The sequence below is a fragment of the Branchiostoma floridae genome, chromosome 7 (genome assembly GCF_000003815.2).
Source record: "Branchiostoma floridae strain S238N-H82 chromosome 7, Bfl_VNyyK, whole genome shotgun sequence".
NCBI lineage: Eukaryota > Metazoa > Chordata > Leptocardii > Amphioxiformes > Branchiostomatidae > Branchiostoma > Branchiostoma floridae.
Window position 1 is genome coordinate 998,495 of NC_049985.1, and position 19,011 is coordinate 1,017,505.

At 42.7% G+C, this 19,011-nt stretch overlaps 1 protein-coding gene across 1 annotated transcript; it reads left to right on the forward strand.

The window, feature by feature from the left end:
- Window positions 1-10,758: 10,758 nt before the first annotated feature.
- On the forward strand, window positions 10,759-12,196 carry LOC118419231. The gene is made up of 3 exons (XM_035825581.1): window positions 10,759-11,256; window positions 11,752-11,864; window positions 12,178-12,196. The coding sequence occupies exons 1-3, from the start codon at window positions 10,759-10,761 to the stop codon at window positions 12,194-12,196; spliced, it is 630 nt and encodes a 209-aa protein (XP_035681474.1).
- The last annotated feature ends 6,815 nt before the right edge of the window (window positions 12,197-19,011 follow it).

Below are 19,011 nucleotides of genomic sequence, written 5' to 3' on the forward strand. Positions count from 1 at the left end.
GCAGGGCCCTGCAGACTGGAGACCTGGACACAGCAGAACAAAGCTTTTCAGCTGCGCTCAAGTCTGTTCATGTCAATGGTGAGTCTAACTAGGTATGAACTTAGTTGAAAGTTACTACTTATAAATGGTCCGAGATCCTTGGTTCTTGTCAAGACATGCAACTATGCTTGCCGCCTTACTGCAAACCTAGTACATGTGGTCTCTATGTGTATTGTCATATAATGAATAAAATAAATAAATTCACGGGTCTTAGTGGCAAGTGTGCAGATGTTGACACACCGGCGCACCAAATCCGTAGGTGTTTTTGGCACCTTTGGACAGATTAGCCGTGAGGCTCAGTGGGCGTCACTCCACCGGCATGGGGGCAGGGGCATGGCGAGTATCGAACTCGGTACCTACTGATTCCGATTCCAACGCTCTAGCAGTTGCGCCACACAGACACCCTTATTATATTGTCATATAATCGTTGTAAATGCGCTTCAAATAGAAGTCAAATAGAAACATCAAAACGAACAAGTAAATACAAAATTACGATTGACAGTTATAAACTTACAGGTCAACACAGGAAGGAGGCAGAGCCCCTGTACAGGTTGGGCGAGGTCTATCTGAAGAGAGGAATCCAGTCAAAGGACGGAGGCGACTTCACCAAGGCTGCAGCACTCTGTAATGCAGCACTGGTAAGGTCAAGGAGAGAAGATATAGAGGAAGCAATTCAGGAAATAACTCAAGTATTTGTTAAGGAAGTCTTGAATATCGTACAGAAGGTAGGAAGTGACGAAACAGGCAAACACAAATTGCTGCTGAAGGCTGATAGGGACTACGTAGAAAAAGAGATCAAAAGAATTGAACAAGAAATAGATCCTTATAGCCTTGATGAGGATGACCCAAAGTTAAAAGAAGTGGAGATGAAGAGAGTGGAAGCAATCAAAGCATTGTGTCAGAAACTTGTTGATCAGCGTAAAAAGTTCATAGCTGGCCTTGTAGATGAATGTATGGAGGTAATGGGCCCCCCTCCCTGTAAGTACGCCATGATAGGTTTGGGTTCACAAGCCACAGGATTGGTAACTCCATACTCTGATCTGGAATTTGCCATTTTGGTAGAGGAGGAAACCGAGAATAATGTTAGTTATTTCCGCAACCTCACTCATTATCTACACCTCAAAGTGATAAATCTGGGAGAGACCATTATCCCGGCCATGGGGATTAAGTCTTTGAATGATTTCTACTCAGATGACCCACTAAACAGCTGGTTTTATGATTCAGTAACACCGCGCGGTTTTGCGTTCGATGGAGCCATGCCGCATGCATGCAAGACTCCATTGGGCAGGGGCAGAAAAAGCACAGGAACAAGTGAACTCATCCGCACACCAAGCAAAATGATTAACGTATTAAAAGAAGACCTTACTCTCCATTTAAAGAAAGGCTACCATCTTGCTAGTATACTGGGAAATGTGTCTTTTCTCACAGGAGTACAGGGCTTGGTAGATGAGTACAGGTCGTTATGGACTCAGCAACTTCAAGGGGAGGTTCCGCTGATAATGAGAAATAATTTGCTGGGTGATAATGTATCGACTTTTCAAAGTCAGGCTCTCACTGCCAGTCTACTGAATGTTAAGAAAGAAATGTATCGGTTTGCAAGCCTTGTTGTGTCTGTTTTGGCGCTTCTTCATAACAATCAAGCGACCACAATCTGGGAGACTATTAAAAAGCTGAGAAACAGTGGAGTCGTCAGTTGTGAGAACGCGCATCACTTGATGGTGCTGGTCAGTATCTCAGCAGAACTGAGGCTGCGGACATACATGAACAACCGTGGGCAGGTGGAGAACATGTCAGCCTTATCGTCAATGTCGACCGATACGGGCATTGAGGAGAAATTACAGAAAGTGTTTTACATCTCAAATACAAAACAGCTCATGAGATACTATTACACAGAGAGACCCCTGAAGCACTTTATTTCACAGCTGACTGACACTCCTTTTTGACAATTCTTCAAAGCTCAAAGCAAAGGTATATCAAAGTCTGTGCGATTTCGAAAGTTGGAAGACATGCTCAGAACAAACGCTACAAAATTATTTAATGAAATATGGCAATAACACTGCACACAGGGATGTTGCCGAATCACTTGACAACTTGGCTACCGCTTTATATATGATTGGTGATCACCAACAGGCTATCAGTTATTATGAACAGGCACTAAAGATGAACCGGAGTATCTATGGTGAGGACACGGCACATCTTGACATCGCAGGCTCACTTACCAACTTAGGTAACGCCTGGGGTGACCTTGGTGATAACAGAAAGGCAGCCAGCTATTTTGAACAGTCACTACAGATGAAGCGGAGTATCTGTGGTGAGGAAACGGCGCATCCTGATATCGCCATCTCACTTAACAACTTGGGTGCCGCCTGGGACGGCCTTGGTGATCACAAAAAGGCGGTTAGCTGTCATGAGCAGGCACTGCAGATGAGGAGGAGTGTCTATGGTGAGGACACTGCACATCCTGATATCGCCAGCTCACTTAATAACTTGGGTGCGGCCTGTAGCGACCTTGGGGATTACAAAAAGGCGGTTAGCTATTATGTACAGTCACTACAGATGAAGCGGAGTATCTATGGTGAGGACACTGCACACCCTGACATCGCCAATTCGCTTAATAACTTGGGTGCCACCTGGAGGGAACTCGGGGATTACAGAAAGGCGGTCAGCTATTACGAACAGTCACTACAGATAAACCGAAGTATCTATGGTGAAGACACTGAACATCGTGCCATCGCAATCTCACTTAACAACTTGGGTAACACCTGGAGCGACCTTGGTGATCACAGAAAGGCGGTCAGCTATTATGAGCAGGCACTACAGATGAACCGGAGAATCTATGGTGAGGACACTGCACATCCTGACATCGCCAGCTCGCTTAACAACTTTGGTGCTGCCTGGACTAACCTTGGTGATCTCAAAAAGGCGGTTAGCTATTATGAACAGGCACTGCAGATGATGCGGAGTATCTATGGTGAGGACACTGCACATCCTGACATCGCCGGCTCACTTAACAACCTGGGTGCAGCCTGGGGGAAACTCGGGGATTACAGAAAGGCGGTCAGCTATTATGAACAGTCACTACAGATGAACCGGATTATCTATGGTGAAGACACTGCACATCCTGACATCGCCAGCTCACTTAACAACTTGGGTAACGCCTGGGGCGACCTTGGTGATCACAGAAAGGCGGTCAGCTATCATGTACAGTCACTACAGATGAAGCGGAGTATCTATGGTAAGGACACTGCACATCCTGACATCGCAAGATCACTTAACAACTTGGGTAACGCCTGCGGAAACCTTGGTGATCACAGAATGTCGGTCAGCTATCATGAACAGTCACTACAGATGAGGCGGAGTGTTTATGGTGAGGACACTGCACATCTTGACATCGTCAGCTCTCTTAACAACTTGGGTAACACCTGGGGCGACCTTGGTGATCACAGAAAGGCGATTAGCTATTATGAACAGTCACTACAGATGATGCGGGTAATCTATTTCGAGAACACTGCACATCCTGATATCGCCAGCTCACTTAACAACTTGGGTAACTCCTGGGGCGACCTTGGTGATCACAGAAAGGCGGTCAGCTATCATGTACAGTCACTACAGATGAAGCGGAGTATCTATGGTAAGGACACTGCACATCCTGACATCGCAAGATCACTTAATAACTTGGGTGCCGCCTGTAGCGACCTCAGGGATTACAGAAAGGCGGTCAGCTATTATGAACAGTCACTGCAGATGAACCGGAGTATCTATGGTGAGAACACTGAACATTCTGATATCGCCAGCTCACTTTACAACTTGGGTAACGACTGCGGAAACCTTGGTGATTACAGAAAGGCGGTTGGCTACCATGAACAGTCACTACAGATGAGGCGGGTTATCTATGGTGACAACACTGCACATCCTGATATCGCCAGCTCACTTAACAACTTGGGTAACGCCTGCGGAAACCTTGGTGATCACAGAATGTCGGTAAGCTATTATGAACAGTCACTACAGATGAAGCGGGTAATCTATGGCGAGAACACTGCACATCCTGACATCGTACAGATGCTTTACAATTTGTGCGTCGCATGGAGAGAGCTTGGCGATCACGTAAAGGGCTTTAACTATTTTCTATTGAGCGAACAGATGGAACAGAATATCATAACTTCGAATTCAGATAAGTAACCAGCAGCAAACCTTCCCTTCCTTAATGCCTCTAAATGACCTCTTATTTTGCACAAAGACGTCAGATGATAGACCTGGACGATTTAGTACCGTCACATCATCATCATCATCATCGATCGACGTGATCGCACATGTTCGCACATGTTTACACACGACGGGGTTATACCGCCCCTTTTTAATTACTGGATGACATACCCTTTCGCTGGCTAATTACAAGACGGGGATGGGCCAGGTCTCCCGTCCGGGTGAATGATGTAAATCACCATGTGGCTGATACGAGACAGAGGTTCGTCAGGCCTCCATCCGGGTGATTTAGAGTGAATCACCAACTCCAGACGGAAGAATTTGCACCATCGCACACCGCACCATCGCACGTGTGGCGGGTTCTTTAACGTGCCTGGGGTGTGGCTCTCCCCAGACACGGGACCTCCATTTAACATCCTATCCGAGGGACGGCCCTAGCCGAAGAACTCACCTGAGTAAAGTGAGGAAAGCCGTGTAAAGTGTCTTTCCCAAGGGCACAAGATCGGTAACACGGCAGCTGGATTAGAACCCGAAACCTCTCGGTCCCGAGACGAACACACTGCCGCTGCGCTACGCTGTCCCATGCCGTCACATAAGTGGGCACCACGATAGATTGTGAAATGAAAGTCATGAGTTTTATTTTACAGTTTATTTTGGCTGCTATACGGGATGACATTGTGACTGACATTGTTTGATCCGTACTGCTGTCAGATTCCGCGATTACCAATTTCTTTTGTGCTTGTTGAATACGTCTGTTATTCTTGACGACGAAAACATCTACTAGGGGTGATCAATATGTTTGTGTCCTCATCCAAATAAGGTGCACAGCTCAGACTTTTGGGCATATATGTAAAGAATGAAATTCTTTTATGAATGTCTACCAAAATTTAAATCATTGTCAAGCGACGTTAAGTGACAGAGAATGAAAATATATAGATAATTGAGCTGCGACCTGGGGTTTGCAGGTCAATTCTGCTGAAAGTGAGACATCCACCTCTAGTTAAAGTACGAAGGGAATCCTCATAGACTTTTGACAATGTCTTCTTAGATTTCATTGTATGAGGAACACGACCCACACAGCTCTGATCATAATTCACCTTTACTGTTCCCAACGCAGCTCTGGTCACAGTTTACTTTTTTTGTTCTCGCCACTTACCTACTGATTTTCACAAGGACGTCGACTGGAAAGTAGTAATGACCATAATGATTTTAGTGGACATTGATAAAAGAATTTTTATACTTTATAACGATGCCCAGAAATTTGAATTGTACACTTTATATCTTGGTCATGCCGAGAGCTTATCAATCACGGCTCATAGTTATGATGTCAGAACGTAAGCCGTAAAGATTCCCATTCTGCTTCCTGTATCAGACTCGTACGTTTAGGAAGGGTAGTCATCCAGGTTAACAATGTTCAATTAAAGTCCAGTTTTGGGATTGAATTGTAGTTGAGTATCAGACCCTTGTTACCGCCGTAAAGAAGTGTTGTGTTTGTGTATATGTGTGTTTTTTTAGTATATTGCGTATTTGTACCCGCTTTTACATATATTCATGGGTGGAACTTGATAAATTAGGGCTGGTGGGTAAGTCTTGCAAGGTTAATGATATAGGTTGGAGTTTAGTCAATAAAGTTTAATGTTAAATGCTTTCAGGCGGGGCAACACTCTGTAATAAGATACGACTTCTATATACGGAAAACCCACAAATGAGTACTGAGAGAAATTTCAACTATAGAAAGGTATTATTTGCAAGCAAATACAGAATGTTAGCTTCACATGTTGTAGTCTAACAGTGGCAACTGTTTTGTTCATTCTTGTTTGAACACACTTCTAATTGTAGTGACCCGAGCCCCTCTAGATCTGACATTTGCTACATTATGTAACCGAACACCACATGGTGCTTGCTACTTTACCGGTCACCATGGTGACAGCCGTCTGGTCCAGGTCGTTGACCTTATTTGTGCGGAAAAGAAGAAGAAACAAAGCAAAAACAATATGTTCCCTTCTGTGAAGGTAACATAAATATATTTATGTGATTCTTATGTACATGGCAGAAGGCAACTGGGTTGATGTCTATGAGAATAAAAAACATGTTGAATGTCACTCAACCGCCCGAGGGAGTTGGCCAGACTATACATGATTTACCTCTATGATCCAGACATTAAGCAATATCGTACGGTGTATATATTTCTATTGTGTAGATCATTGAGCTTTGCTTATTTAAATCATACAATAGAATAACAGAACCGTATTGTACATAGAAAGTTGCTACTAGTACATTGTATGTCAAACCTAGTTCAGTGTTATAGTTAAGCGGTAAGCAAAGAAACAAGTACTGTATATGTGTAGAGATAATTAAGACGCCATATCGAGTAACATGATATCATGTTTGTTATAATAATCAATGGCTTTTTAACACCGGGTTGTCCAGAGCCAGCATTCTATTTGTACAGCTATGTTGCAAAATACAGAAGGAAGAGAATTTCTTGGTAGCGTGTTTTGCTTTGTGTATATGTTCTGATATTTGGTCTTCAAATGTGACCGTAATTATAAAACCACACTGATACGATTTTATGGATGGCATCTTCTGTGTACCCCCAAACTGATGGGAGCATACGCAAAAAAGAAAGATGATAAAAGATATATCCATGTGACATCCATGATTCATGTGACAATAATCAACCACAAAAGGGCTGAATAAGCAATAAATTGCATTTTATGGGCGATGCATATAATTTGTCCTGTTTAAAAAGATGAAGTAGCAAAAGTGATTCCCCTGCGCCTTAGATTTTGTTGCGTTTTGACTAAAAGTACCTCAAATCATTTTGAAAGGAAAATTGTTATCCATTGGAAGAACAACGGACAAAATTCTGTCGTATTTGTTCAATCCTCTCCTGTGTAAAAATAGTAGGATTGAAATCTGGATGTGATGTCCCGTCAATGTGTGAGTGGAACTAAGCTTAGACCAGACGTCACATGGAGCATGCGCAGTTTTCAGGCTGCTATATGATTTCGTGGGTGTCAAATGTTAAAAGTGCCCAACACCGCCTATCGAAACGTATTTTCAAAGAAATGTCTGACACTCCGGCCTCATAAAAAATATTAAAAATACTAGAGTTCCTCGAACACACATCTTCGCCAAATAAACATTCTTTATCGAAGGTCGTTGTTTTTGAATGATTAATGTATGTAATTATGGCTATAATGGGCCAGATAAGCACCAAATACAGCTTAATACGAGATGTTAATATAGCAAAGCTGGATGTAAGGTCTTTAGTTAGGCTAGGTTAGGCTAGGTCTTTAGTTTTATATAAGATTTCACTCTACAAAATGTACATTGCAGTCTTTTCGTAAAAAAAGAAATAATAAACAAACTTTGAGTGACTGGCCTATATATTAGATAATAGGTCATCTAAGGGTTACCTAAGGGTCATACGTAAGGATTGTTACGGCCCCGCCTTGGTGAATATTTGTGTCCATCTCATGAAAATAGTAAGTAAAGTTTTGCAATCGCGAGTTAAGTCAGAGGTATTTTACACAGTCTACCTGGCCTGGCTATCACGTCAGGCTACTCAGATCCCCCCATTCATAGCCCCGCAAAGACAAAATAGCTGATTGACAGGCATAGTAATTGCTAATCTCCAAGTATTAGTATATTCATAAGCCTTACTTAGATCCTCCTCTACAACCTAGCACAAACCGAGACAAGATACGATACCACCCGCGTTCTATGACCGCACTCGTACAACCCGGAAGTATATGATATTGTCGTAATCGGTTGCACGGAAACCCCCATGCAGTGTGAAATCGAGGCCAAAATCAGGCAAAAAGAGCCAGTTTGAAGGCCAACTTTGACTCTTCAAATCTCATCCCGAAATAGTATTTGAATCATTAAGCGTACTGTATGCGATCGAACAACTCATGAGGATTAGTCCGATTACGTTGGCACCTTTGACAGCCTGATTTGGCCCACCGCGATGTTTTAATCTTTTTTTACGTGACCATGTCTTATGCCTCAACCGGGCGGGCGTGTAACACCTGCCATGGCATGACGATTAGTTCTGCTCCACCTTTGATTTGTCTGTGCTAAGACCCGGAGACTGAGGGCAGGGGGTTAATTTGGTGTGACTGGCCCTTGTCAGGGAAAGGAGATCAGGCTTCTGCTTCTGCCTGAAGGGCTTGAATGATAAATGAAGATTAATGGTCCACACATTAGTGCTGGACTAGGGTGACAATGGTGCCAGTGTCATGTTGCACTGCACACCACTTTTGTAAGGGATGTGGTTCTCTCCATGATAAGAATCCCAAAGTAATTATATTAAGTAGATCGCAATTTACATAATTAGCATCTCATCATGTTGATAATCACCCTAAGTACCTACCTACCAAAAGCAAAGAATATCCATCAATCCCCTCTGCAGTTATCCTTTTTAAAAGTTACAAACTATAAGACCCACTGCAGTTCCAAACAAGCTGCTAGGGGGCCCAAAATTACACCATTCACTCCTAGTCCCAACAGCTATCCACCACTTAAAAATCATGAACATGGCACTTCTGGAAAATTTAGGCGCAAGCTTTGACGCTCACTTGCAGTACCAAAACAAGTCGCTAGGAGGCCCATTATCGAACTTGACCTTCCTTTCTGTGTCCCCTACCTATCAACAAAATATCATTAGCATCCATGTAGAACATCTCGAGTTATCGTGTTAACAGACAAACGCAATTACATACAAAGCCAGCTACAGCACCATAGGTAAAAGCTAGCTAAACCATTCTCGCACATGACAATCCTTTACACAACCGCTACACACCTGCCAAATATCGTAGAAATCGCCCAGCTGCATTTTGAGTTATGCTTCTCGAAACAAACCTCGAAAAAATACAAAGGTCGCTGCTGTACCGTAGGAAAACGCCAGGTAAACCATTTTCAAACTAGAGTTCCTCGAACACACATCTTCGCCAAATAAACATTCTTTATCGAAGGTCGTTGTTTTTGAATGATTAATGTTGACCTACATACAGACCCAAGTAAGCAATCTTATAATCTTCGCTGGCGAAGATAACTAGGCATGCCTTTCGACAACCGCTACACACCTACAAAAAATCAAAAAGTTCCATCCACAATTTCTCGACTTATATGCTGTTGACCTACATACAGACCCAAGTAAGCAATCTTATAATCTTCGCTGGCGAAGATAATTAGGCGTGAACATTTCCCACCGACGGCCGGCTGTACTCCTTCGGCCAGCTTATGATACTCTCTCATCCCACCGTAGGATCTGCTTTGAGATTACCAGTAATATCCAGTCGTGTTATAGCCCCTGAATCTCTTCTCTACTACTCTGTTTATTTATATGAATAGCAACCCTCCATGTTACACATACAGTAACCATGGTGACAGACGCCCGGCCACCTTATTTGTTTGGAGAAGGTGAAAAAACTGAACAAAAAACTGAACAAAAGCAATGTTTCCCTCCCGTGATGGTAAATATAATCTACGGATGATAACACCACTGTACGCTGAGCGAGTCATATATAATAGTCTGATTATAAACTTGTTATTATTATAACATCTCCGTACTCGACTCCGCTCTATTCTATACCTGCGGGCGTCGGAAGTTTGCATTTTTCTGTGTCATGATGTTTGTATTGTATAACCTGTATCAGGTCCCTTTGTACGGTATCGTCCGATTTTCGCGCAATGCGACAGGGGTATAACGGTATCCTTCGATTTCAACACAAAAGTGTAACTGAAAAAACAACAGCGCGTAAAAAAAAATCATTATTTTTTTTCTATACACTTCCTTGAACGCTCTGTCAAATTTTAGATTTAAGTCGCTAAGAGAATGTGGCGAGAACTAGTGGAAAGGGGGTACAAGTTACGTACAACATAACAGCTTCACAGGCACGGGGCGGAGGCTGGTTCATGCATGTATTTACATCGTAGACTCGGCCCGTGACACATCCGTAACCTTTGCACAAACAACTTAAGCTACCAACTGTACTTGGTGAATTCTACTCTAGATAGTTCTCGACAGGAACATTAAATTAGCACCTCAATCCTAAAAACAACTGTAAAGGTCCGGGACCGTCAGGAGAGTCACGTATATCATAGGCTACGTGTTATATTGCCGAGTATTTGCGAAGCTTTTGTGGGGTCCTAAAACCTTTGAACTTTATAATCGGCTGGCGGATGATGTAATGTTGATGTTTGTCCAGACCTGTGTTTGTTCAAGTCACGCGCGCATAAAGCTAACACGGAGACCAGTAAAGAGAAGCAGTTTTACAGGTGTTCTTTCAGCAAAAGTCCGCCATGTTGAGGGTCTGTGAGAAACTCCGTGAGGCGGACGCGAAGGGCAGGAGGTACGGACTAGCCCGTGCGGAGACAGGCTACCTCCGTGCCCTGGTGGACGCCATGGCTGACATGGACAGGCTGGCGGAAGTGGAACTGCTCAAAAGTCTGGGCGACGTGAACTTGGAGAAGGGAAGACTCGGGAAGGACGTAGGGAAGTTCAACATGTCCTTGGCGCTTTACATAGCTGCTGTAGTTCGGTGTGACCATCGGGATCAGGCAGAAGGTATAGAGCACAGATACGAATACACGGAGAGACTTTTACAAGGGATATCGTCAAAGGAATCACAAGGTCGAGAGCAAATAACTGTAAACAAGGAGACGACTACACCTGCAAAGGTGGCAGGAAAGTTCCAAGACCTGGACAAGAAACGGGCTGCCGGTGGTAACGCAGACTCTGTGCTGGTTGGATACGCACAGTTGATGGAAGAGGGAATAGTAAACGACAACAGTATGTTAGAAACAGAAGCCATGAAAAGTCTTGGTGACGTGTACCTGAAAAGAGGAACAGAAACTAGAGACACTAGAAACTTGACCAGAGCTTCTTCTCTGTACAACAAGGCACTGGCGCGGTGTCACAACGTACAGGGAACAGTTGCCATTGTCCACCGCTTACTGTATACTGCAAAGATCAGGCAGGATATCGTCACAAGAAACACCAAGGTGAGTAAACTATGCTGAAATTTGACAACAAAAGAGAAAATCGTGAAACTGTTTTTTTCGCTGATAAATGTCGACAATGAAGTTTACCACTAGGACGATAGCAGCTTTCACATTGACACCATTTATGCACCTTATTTTTTTCTTACTTCTGCCGACATACTGACGATCTGGGTTGCGTGTGTTCTGTATCTTTGAGGGCAGCGTAGTTTCAAAAGTATTTTCACAATGTTTAGGCTGTGATGAGTAGACGAGAACAATAAATGGGTCCATGGAGTCAATGATGCCCAAATAAAAAATAAATGAAAAAAAAGTTAAGTCCAGCGTTGGCACTCTATTAAAGTGTCACATGAGGTCCTTGACCTTTGACCGGTTGTCAACGTTGTGTTAAATATCATGATTGCCCGCCTGTTAATCATTTGCGGCTTCCTATTGGTTCTCGTGGAAGAACTCATACGCAACATGTTAATCATTTATGGCTCCTGTCTGATTTCATAGAGGTCAGCTCGTAAACAGCGACAACAAGCCGTGAGGCGACAGAAGGACCACTTCTCTCCTTTCTCAGCTGCCTCTGGTGATGTCATCAATGACGGCATTAGACGTCTTTACAGGTAGGTTGAGGGGATGCTGGTTCTTGATTTTGACTTTCCTTTTAGGTACATAACATAAAGCTCTGTTTTTTTGTAGAACTCAAATGAATGTTTCGTAATTCCACTTCAGTGCCCCGGAACTACAGAAATCGGAGGACCCTACACGTGTTGGCGATGACAAGTTAGTGTTGTCCATCTCTTTGCTAAGTGCTTCGAAAGTGTTTGAAAACTCTTAATGTAAATTTTCTTCCATGTAATTTGTTCATAAACTGTACCAGTTGAACCTGGCCTGGATGCTTTGCACTAATGCTGAACTTGATGCAAATATGCTCAGACAACTGGAGAAGCTGTGAATGGATAACTGATTTGATATATGATTTGATATATGATTTGACCTCTGACCTCCACCCCATCTCTTGACATATTGATTTTGACCTTGGAACGTTTTCGGCATGAGTATGGACACTGATTATGTTTTGACGCACCGGTTTTATGTTTTCTGTACTGTATGTTGTCCCTGGGTGTTTGACTGATTGTTACCACGTTTTTGTCCTGTATTTATTATTTACATATATGTTTGATGGGCCCCCTTGGACAACTATGCACTGTTGTAGGGGCTACCCATCTCTTTCAAGATGAAATAAATAAATAAATAAATAAATGGATACTTAATTAAAAGATATTTGGTATGTGGGTAGGTGTCGGCAAAACGAAGTACAGTGTTGATTGTGGTCCACCTGGTGACTTCTTGCTGTACTGCAGCAGAACTTCCGGTTCTTATAACTCGTAGCCCCTTAGCAGTTTGTAAGGAACCGCATGGTCATTGACAAAGAATGCTCAAGGAGTTGGCGGATCGCCATGTTTTTTTGTTGGTAAAGTTTTTAACTGTCAATCGACACAAAATTTTGCCCACCTCAATTTTTCGGTCGCACATCCATCAACCTTCGTCCGGAGTGGTAATTCAATTACTCTGAGCACGTGACCTAGGGATACTTGACTCGAGTGAAGAATCGTAGATGCCTGGGAAGTGGTGTCGGCCCCGTCTCTGTTAAGTGTCGGCACTCAATTATATGCGAGTGAGTTATAATGATAAGTACATTTTTTTTCTTTACAGTGAATACGAAGAACATCTCCATGCTGGTTGCAGGGCCCTGCAGACTGGAGACCTGGACACAGCAGAACAAAGCTTTGCAGCTGCGCTCAAGTCTGTTCACGTCAAGGGTGAGGCCAAGTATGAACTTAGTTTAGAGAAGCTACTACTTGGTTCTCGTTGACACACAGAGCTATGCTGATTACAAACCTGTGCTGTCTATATGTAATATAGATATTATCATCGTAAAGGCGTTTTGAATACGACAAATGAAAACAATAACACTTAAGACCTTTGCAATGTTTATGACAAACTTAATTCATCTTTTTGAGTTTGAGTTTTTAACTTATAAAAGCTGACTAATGGAAATATGAATTTACTATGGCATTTAAAAGGTCTGCTTTCCGAAACGAAGAAGTAAATAGAATATTACGATGGATAATTTTCCATTTACAGGTCAACACAAGAAGGAAGCCGAGCCCCTGCACAAGTTGGGCGATGTCTATCTGAAGAGAGGAATCCAGTCAAAGGACGGGGGCGACTTCACCAAGGCTGCAGCACTCTGTAATGCAGCACTGGTAAGGTCAAGGAGAGAAGATATAGAGGAAAGAATTCAGGAAATAACTAATTCATTTGTTAAGGAAGTCCTGAAGATTGACAAGAAGGTGGACATTGACGATACAGATAAACACAAATTGATGCTGAAGGCTGATAGGGACTACGTAGAAAAGGAGATCAAAAGTATTGAACAAGAGATAGATCCGTATAGCCTTGATGAGAATGACCCAAAGTTAAAAGAAGTGGAGATGAAGAGAGTGGAAGCAATCAAAGTATTGTTTCAGACACTTGTTGATCAGCGTAAAACGTTCATAGCTGGCCTTGTAGATGAATGCATGGAGGTAATGGGCCCCCCTCCCTGCAAGTACGCCATGATAGGTTTGGGTTCACAAGCCACAGGTTTGGTAACTCCGTACTCTGATCTGGAATTTGCCATTTTGGTAGAGGAGGAAATCGAGCATAATGTAAGTTATTTCCGCAACCTTACCCATTATCTGCATCTCAAAGTGATAAATCTGGGAGAGACCATTCTCCCGGCCATGGGGATTAAGTCTCTTAATAATTTTTACTCAGACGACCCACTGGACAGCTGGTTCTATGACTCAGTGACACCGCGCGGTTTTGCGTTCGATGGAGCCATGCCACATGCATGCAAGACTCCATTGGGCAGGGGTAGAAACAGCACAGGAACAAACGAACTTATCCACACACCTAGCAATATGACCAACATTCTAAAAGACGACCTTACTTTCCATTTAAAGAAAGGCTATCATCTTGCTAGTGTGTTGGGAAACGTTTCTATTATTTCAGGGGATCAGGGATTGGTAAATGAATATATGTCTTTATGGACTCAGCAATGTGAAGAAAGTAAAGGAGGATTTCCGCTGGATATGGCAGCTACAGTACTTCGTGATAATATGTCGAATTTTATATCCCCAACTCTCACCGCCAGTCTGCTGAATGTTAAGAAAGAAATTTATCGATTTTCAAGCCTTGCAGTGTCCTTTTGGGCGCTACGTCATAACATTCAGCCGACCACAATCTGGGAGACCATTCAGAAGCTGAGAAACAGTGGAGTCGTCAGTAGTGAGAACGCACACCACTTGATGGTGCTGGTCAGTATATCAGCAGAACTGAGGCTGCGGACATACATGAACAACCGTGGTCAGGTGGAAAATATGTCAGCCCTATCGTCAATGTCGACCGATAACGACATATCAGAGAAATTACAGAAAGTGTTTTATATCTCCAATACAAAACAACTCATGAGATACTATTACACAGAAAGACCCCTGAGGCACTTTATTTTACATCTGATCGACAATCAGTCGTTGAAAGAACCACCAATTATCTTTAACAATTCTTCAGAGCTAAAAGCAAAGATTTATCAAAGTCTGTGCGATTTCGAAAATTTCAAGAAATTCTCAGAACAAACGTTACACAACGACTTATCGAAATATGGTAAAAACACTAGTACTGCACGCAGTGATGTTGCCGTCTCACTAAACAACTTAGGTACCGCCTGGATAGATCTTGGTGATCACAGAAAGGCGGTCAACTATTTCGAACAGGCACTACAGATGGTGCGGAGTATCCATGGTGAGGACACTGCACATCCTGACATCGCCGGGTCACTTAACAACTTGGGTGCCGCCTGGAGCGACCTTGGTGATCAAAGAAAGGCGGCTAGCTGTTATGAGCAGTCACTACAGATGAACCGGAGTATCTTTGGTGAGGACACTGCACATCCTGACATCGCCAGCTTGCTTAATAACTTGGGTGCCGCCTTGGGGAAACTCGGGGATTACAGAAAGGCGGTTAGCTATTATGTACAGTCACTACAGATGATCCTAAGTATCTATGGTGAAGACACTGCACATCCTGACATCGCCAGCTCGCTTATTAACTTGGGTGCCGCCTTGGGGAAACTCGGGGATTTTAGAAGGGCGGTCAGCTATCATGAACTGTCACTACAGATGATGCGGAGTATCTATGGTGAGGACACTGCACGTTCTGACATCGCCGGATCACTTAACAACTTGGGTAACGTCTGGGGTAACCTTGGTGATTACAGAAAGGCGGTCAGCTATCATGAACAGTCACTACAGATGAAGCGGAGTATCTTTGGTGAGGACACTGCACATCCTGACATCGCAAAATCACTTTATAACTTGGGTAACGCATTGGACAACCTTGGTGATCACAGAAAGGCGGTCAGCTATTATGAACAGGCACTACAGATGATGTGGAGTATCTATGGTAAGGACACTGCACATCCTGACATCGCCAGCTCACTTAACAACTTGGGTAACGCCTGGTGGAAACTCGGGGATTACAGAAAGGCGGTCAGCTATCATGAACAGGCACTTCAAATGGAGCGGAGTATTCATGGTAAGTACACTGCACATCCTGACATCGTAACATCACTTAATAACTTGGGTGCCGCCTGTAGCGACCTCGGGGATAACAGAAAGGCGGTCAGCTATCATGAACAGGCACTACAGATGGGGCGGAGTGTCTATGGTGAGAACACTGAACATCCTGATATCGCCAGCTCACTTTACAACTTGGGTAACGCCTGCGGAAACCTTGGTGATTACAAAAAGGCTGTTAGCTATTATGAGCAGTCACTACAAATGAGGCGGGTAATCTATGGCGAGAACACTGCACATCCTGACGTCGCCAGCTCACTTAACAACTTAGGTAACGCCTGCAGAAACCTTGGTGATCACAGAATGTCGGTAAGCTATCATGAACAGGCACTACAGATGATGCGGGTAATCTATGGCGAGAACACTGCACATCCTGACATTGCACAGACGCTGGGAAATTTGACTGTTGCATGGAGAGAGCTTGGCGATCACGTAAAGGGCTTTCACTATTTTCTACTGAGCATACAAATGAAACAGAATATCATAACTTCAGATAAGTAACCAGCAGCAAACCTTCCCTTCCTTAATGCCTCTAAATGACCCCTCTTATTTTGAAAAGACGTCAGATGACGTAAGACAATTTAGAGACGTCACATAAGTGGGCACCACGATAGATTGTGAAATGAAAATCACGAGTTTTATTTTACTGTATTTTGGCTGCTATACGGGATGACATTGTGACTGACATCGTTCTATCCGTACTGCTGTCAGATTTCGCGATAATCAATTTCTTTTGTGCTTGTTGAATACGTCTGTTATTCTTGACGACGAAAAAATCTACGAGGGGTGATCAATAAGTTTGTGTCCTCATCCAAATAAGGTGCACAGCTCAGACTTTGGTGCATATATGTAAAGAATAAAATACTTTTATGAATGTCTACCAAAATTTAAATCATTGTCAAGTGACGTTAAGTGACAGAGAAGAAAAATATGTGGACAATTGAGCTGCGACCTATGGTTTGCGGGTCAATTCTGCTGAAAGTGAGACATCCACTTCTTTCTATTTGAAATACGAAGTAAATCCTCATCAAACTTTTTGACAATGTTTTCTTAGATTTCATTGCATGAGGAACACGGCCCACACAGCTCTGATCATAACTTGAAAGTTCATCTGTGTTGGTACAAGTCATTCTTGAAATAGTTGAACTGTAATTTCCAACACCAAAATTGGACTCACCCAAATGTTCGACTGCACAGCATCAGTCTTTGTCAAGGAATGAACAATACACTGCTCTGTTCCCGCCACTTACCTACTGATTTTCACAAGAACGTCGACTGGAAAGTAGCAATGACCACAATGATTTTAGTGGACATTGATAAAAGACTTTATACTAAGTATTACTAACGATGCCCGGAAATTTGAATTGTACACTTTATATCTTGGTCATGCCGAGAACTTGTCAATCACACCTCAGAGTTAAGATGTCAGAACGTAAGCCGTAAAGATTCCCATTCTGCTTCCTGTATCAGACTCGTACGTTTAGGAAGGTTAGTCATCCAGGTTAACAATGTTCAGTTAAAGATCCAGTTTTGGGATTGAATTGTAGTTGAGTATCAGCCCTTGTTAATGCCGTAAAGAAGTGTTATGTTGGTGTATATGTTTTTTTAGTATATAGCGTATTTTTACCCGCTTTTACATATATCTATGGGTGGAATTTGATAAATTAGGGCTGGTGGGTAAGTCTTGCAAATATCAAGATTAATGATTTAGGTTGGAGCCTAGTCAAGTTTAATTAATGTTTTAGGTGCTTTTAGGTGAGGCAACACTCTGTAATAAGGTACGACTTCTGTATATACGGAAACCTCACAAATATAATGTGATTTTTATTCAGATGATAGGCAACTGGGTCGATGTCTTGTCTATGAGAATGCAAACATGTTTGAATGCCAGATAGTCCGCTTACACCGTCTGAGGAGTTCGCTAGACTATATATGATATACTAGGTGTGTTTCCTACAAGATCCAGTCAATTAGCAATCGTACGGTTTATATATTTCTGTTGTGTGGATCAATTAACTTGGGCTATCTAAACCATATAACAGAACATTATTATACATAAAAAGTCGCTAGTATGTCGAGCTTAGTTCAGCGGTAAGTTAAGTTTGATCTTAACTTTGTAATACACATGAAATACATTCAAATTACTGTGACAGTTATGTATATGTAGAGATAATCAAGAAGCCATATTGTGTAATATGGTATCATATCTGTAATAATAACCAATGGCTTTTATCACCGTGTTGTCAGTGTTCTATATGTGCAGCTACATGTATGTTGCGAAATTCATGTGGAGGAAAGTTTTGTAGTAGCGTGTTGCAATGTGTATATTCTGGTTTTTGGTCTTCCTATGTGACACCAGTATTATAAGAACATACTGATCTGATCTTATGGATGACATTCTCTGGACACCCCACAACTGATGCGAACGTGCTTGAAAGCTAACATACCTATCACTTCCAAATTTAAAACACAGTCCTGTACGCATCAACAGCAAAATCAGCGTCTTAATCGAACGACACCAAATGAAAACAACCACACAGCTTCATAATGGATACCTGAGACACAAACCATTGTAAAAAGTGGGGCAGCGACAGCTGTGAACAGCTGACAACACGACATGCACATAACCCCATATCTGCTTGCAGATAAGTAATTAACAAACCACATGGCCTATAGGTCAGCTGTTCCACAATACTAGGGAAATAGGGGTGATTTTTCAAATTATTACATCGATAATAAAAACGGCTGCCGCGAAAAAAACAACAACGTGCTTCATCGTCCATGTGCAGAGGACATGCCAAACTACATACGAATGCGACAACGGGAACATACTGATACAGATGCGAACGCGCGTTACATTGACAAAACCAGTCTCTGTGTGTATGGCAAAGGCATAATCCACATTCATGAAAATACCCATTCCGTCTCTGTTACCTTCGGTAAGCCAGACGAGTAGTGACCACGAAACCACCAAAACACACTCAACCTATGTCGTATATAACGCACACGCTCCTCCGAGTCCAAAAATATAAACAACACCAATTATTTGCTTCAGTTTTTGTTTCACACCGACAATGGCCTATCCCCT

Coding starts and splice junctions, on each gene's coding strand:
- LOC118419231 (XM_035825581.1), top strand. CDS start 10,759: ATGTCCTTGGCGCTTTACATAGCTGCTGTAGTTCGGTGTGACCATCGG. Junction 11,257..11,751: donor TCGTCACAAGAAACACCAAG/GTGAGTAAACTA, acceptor CTGATTTCATAG/AGGTCAGCTCGTAAACAGCG.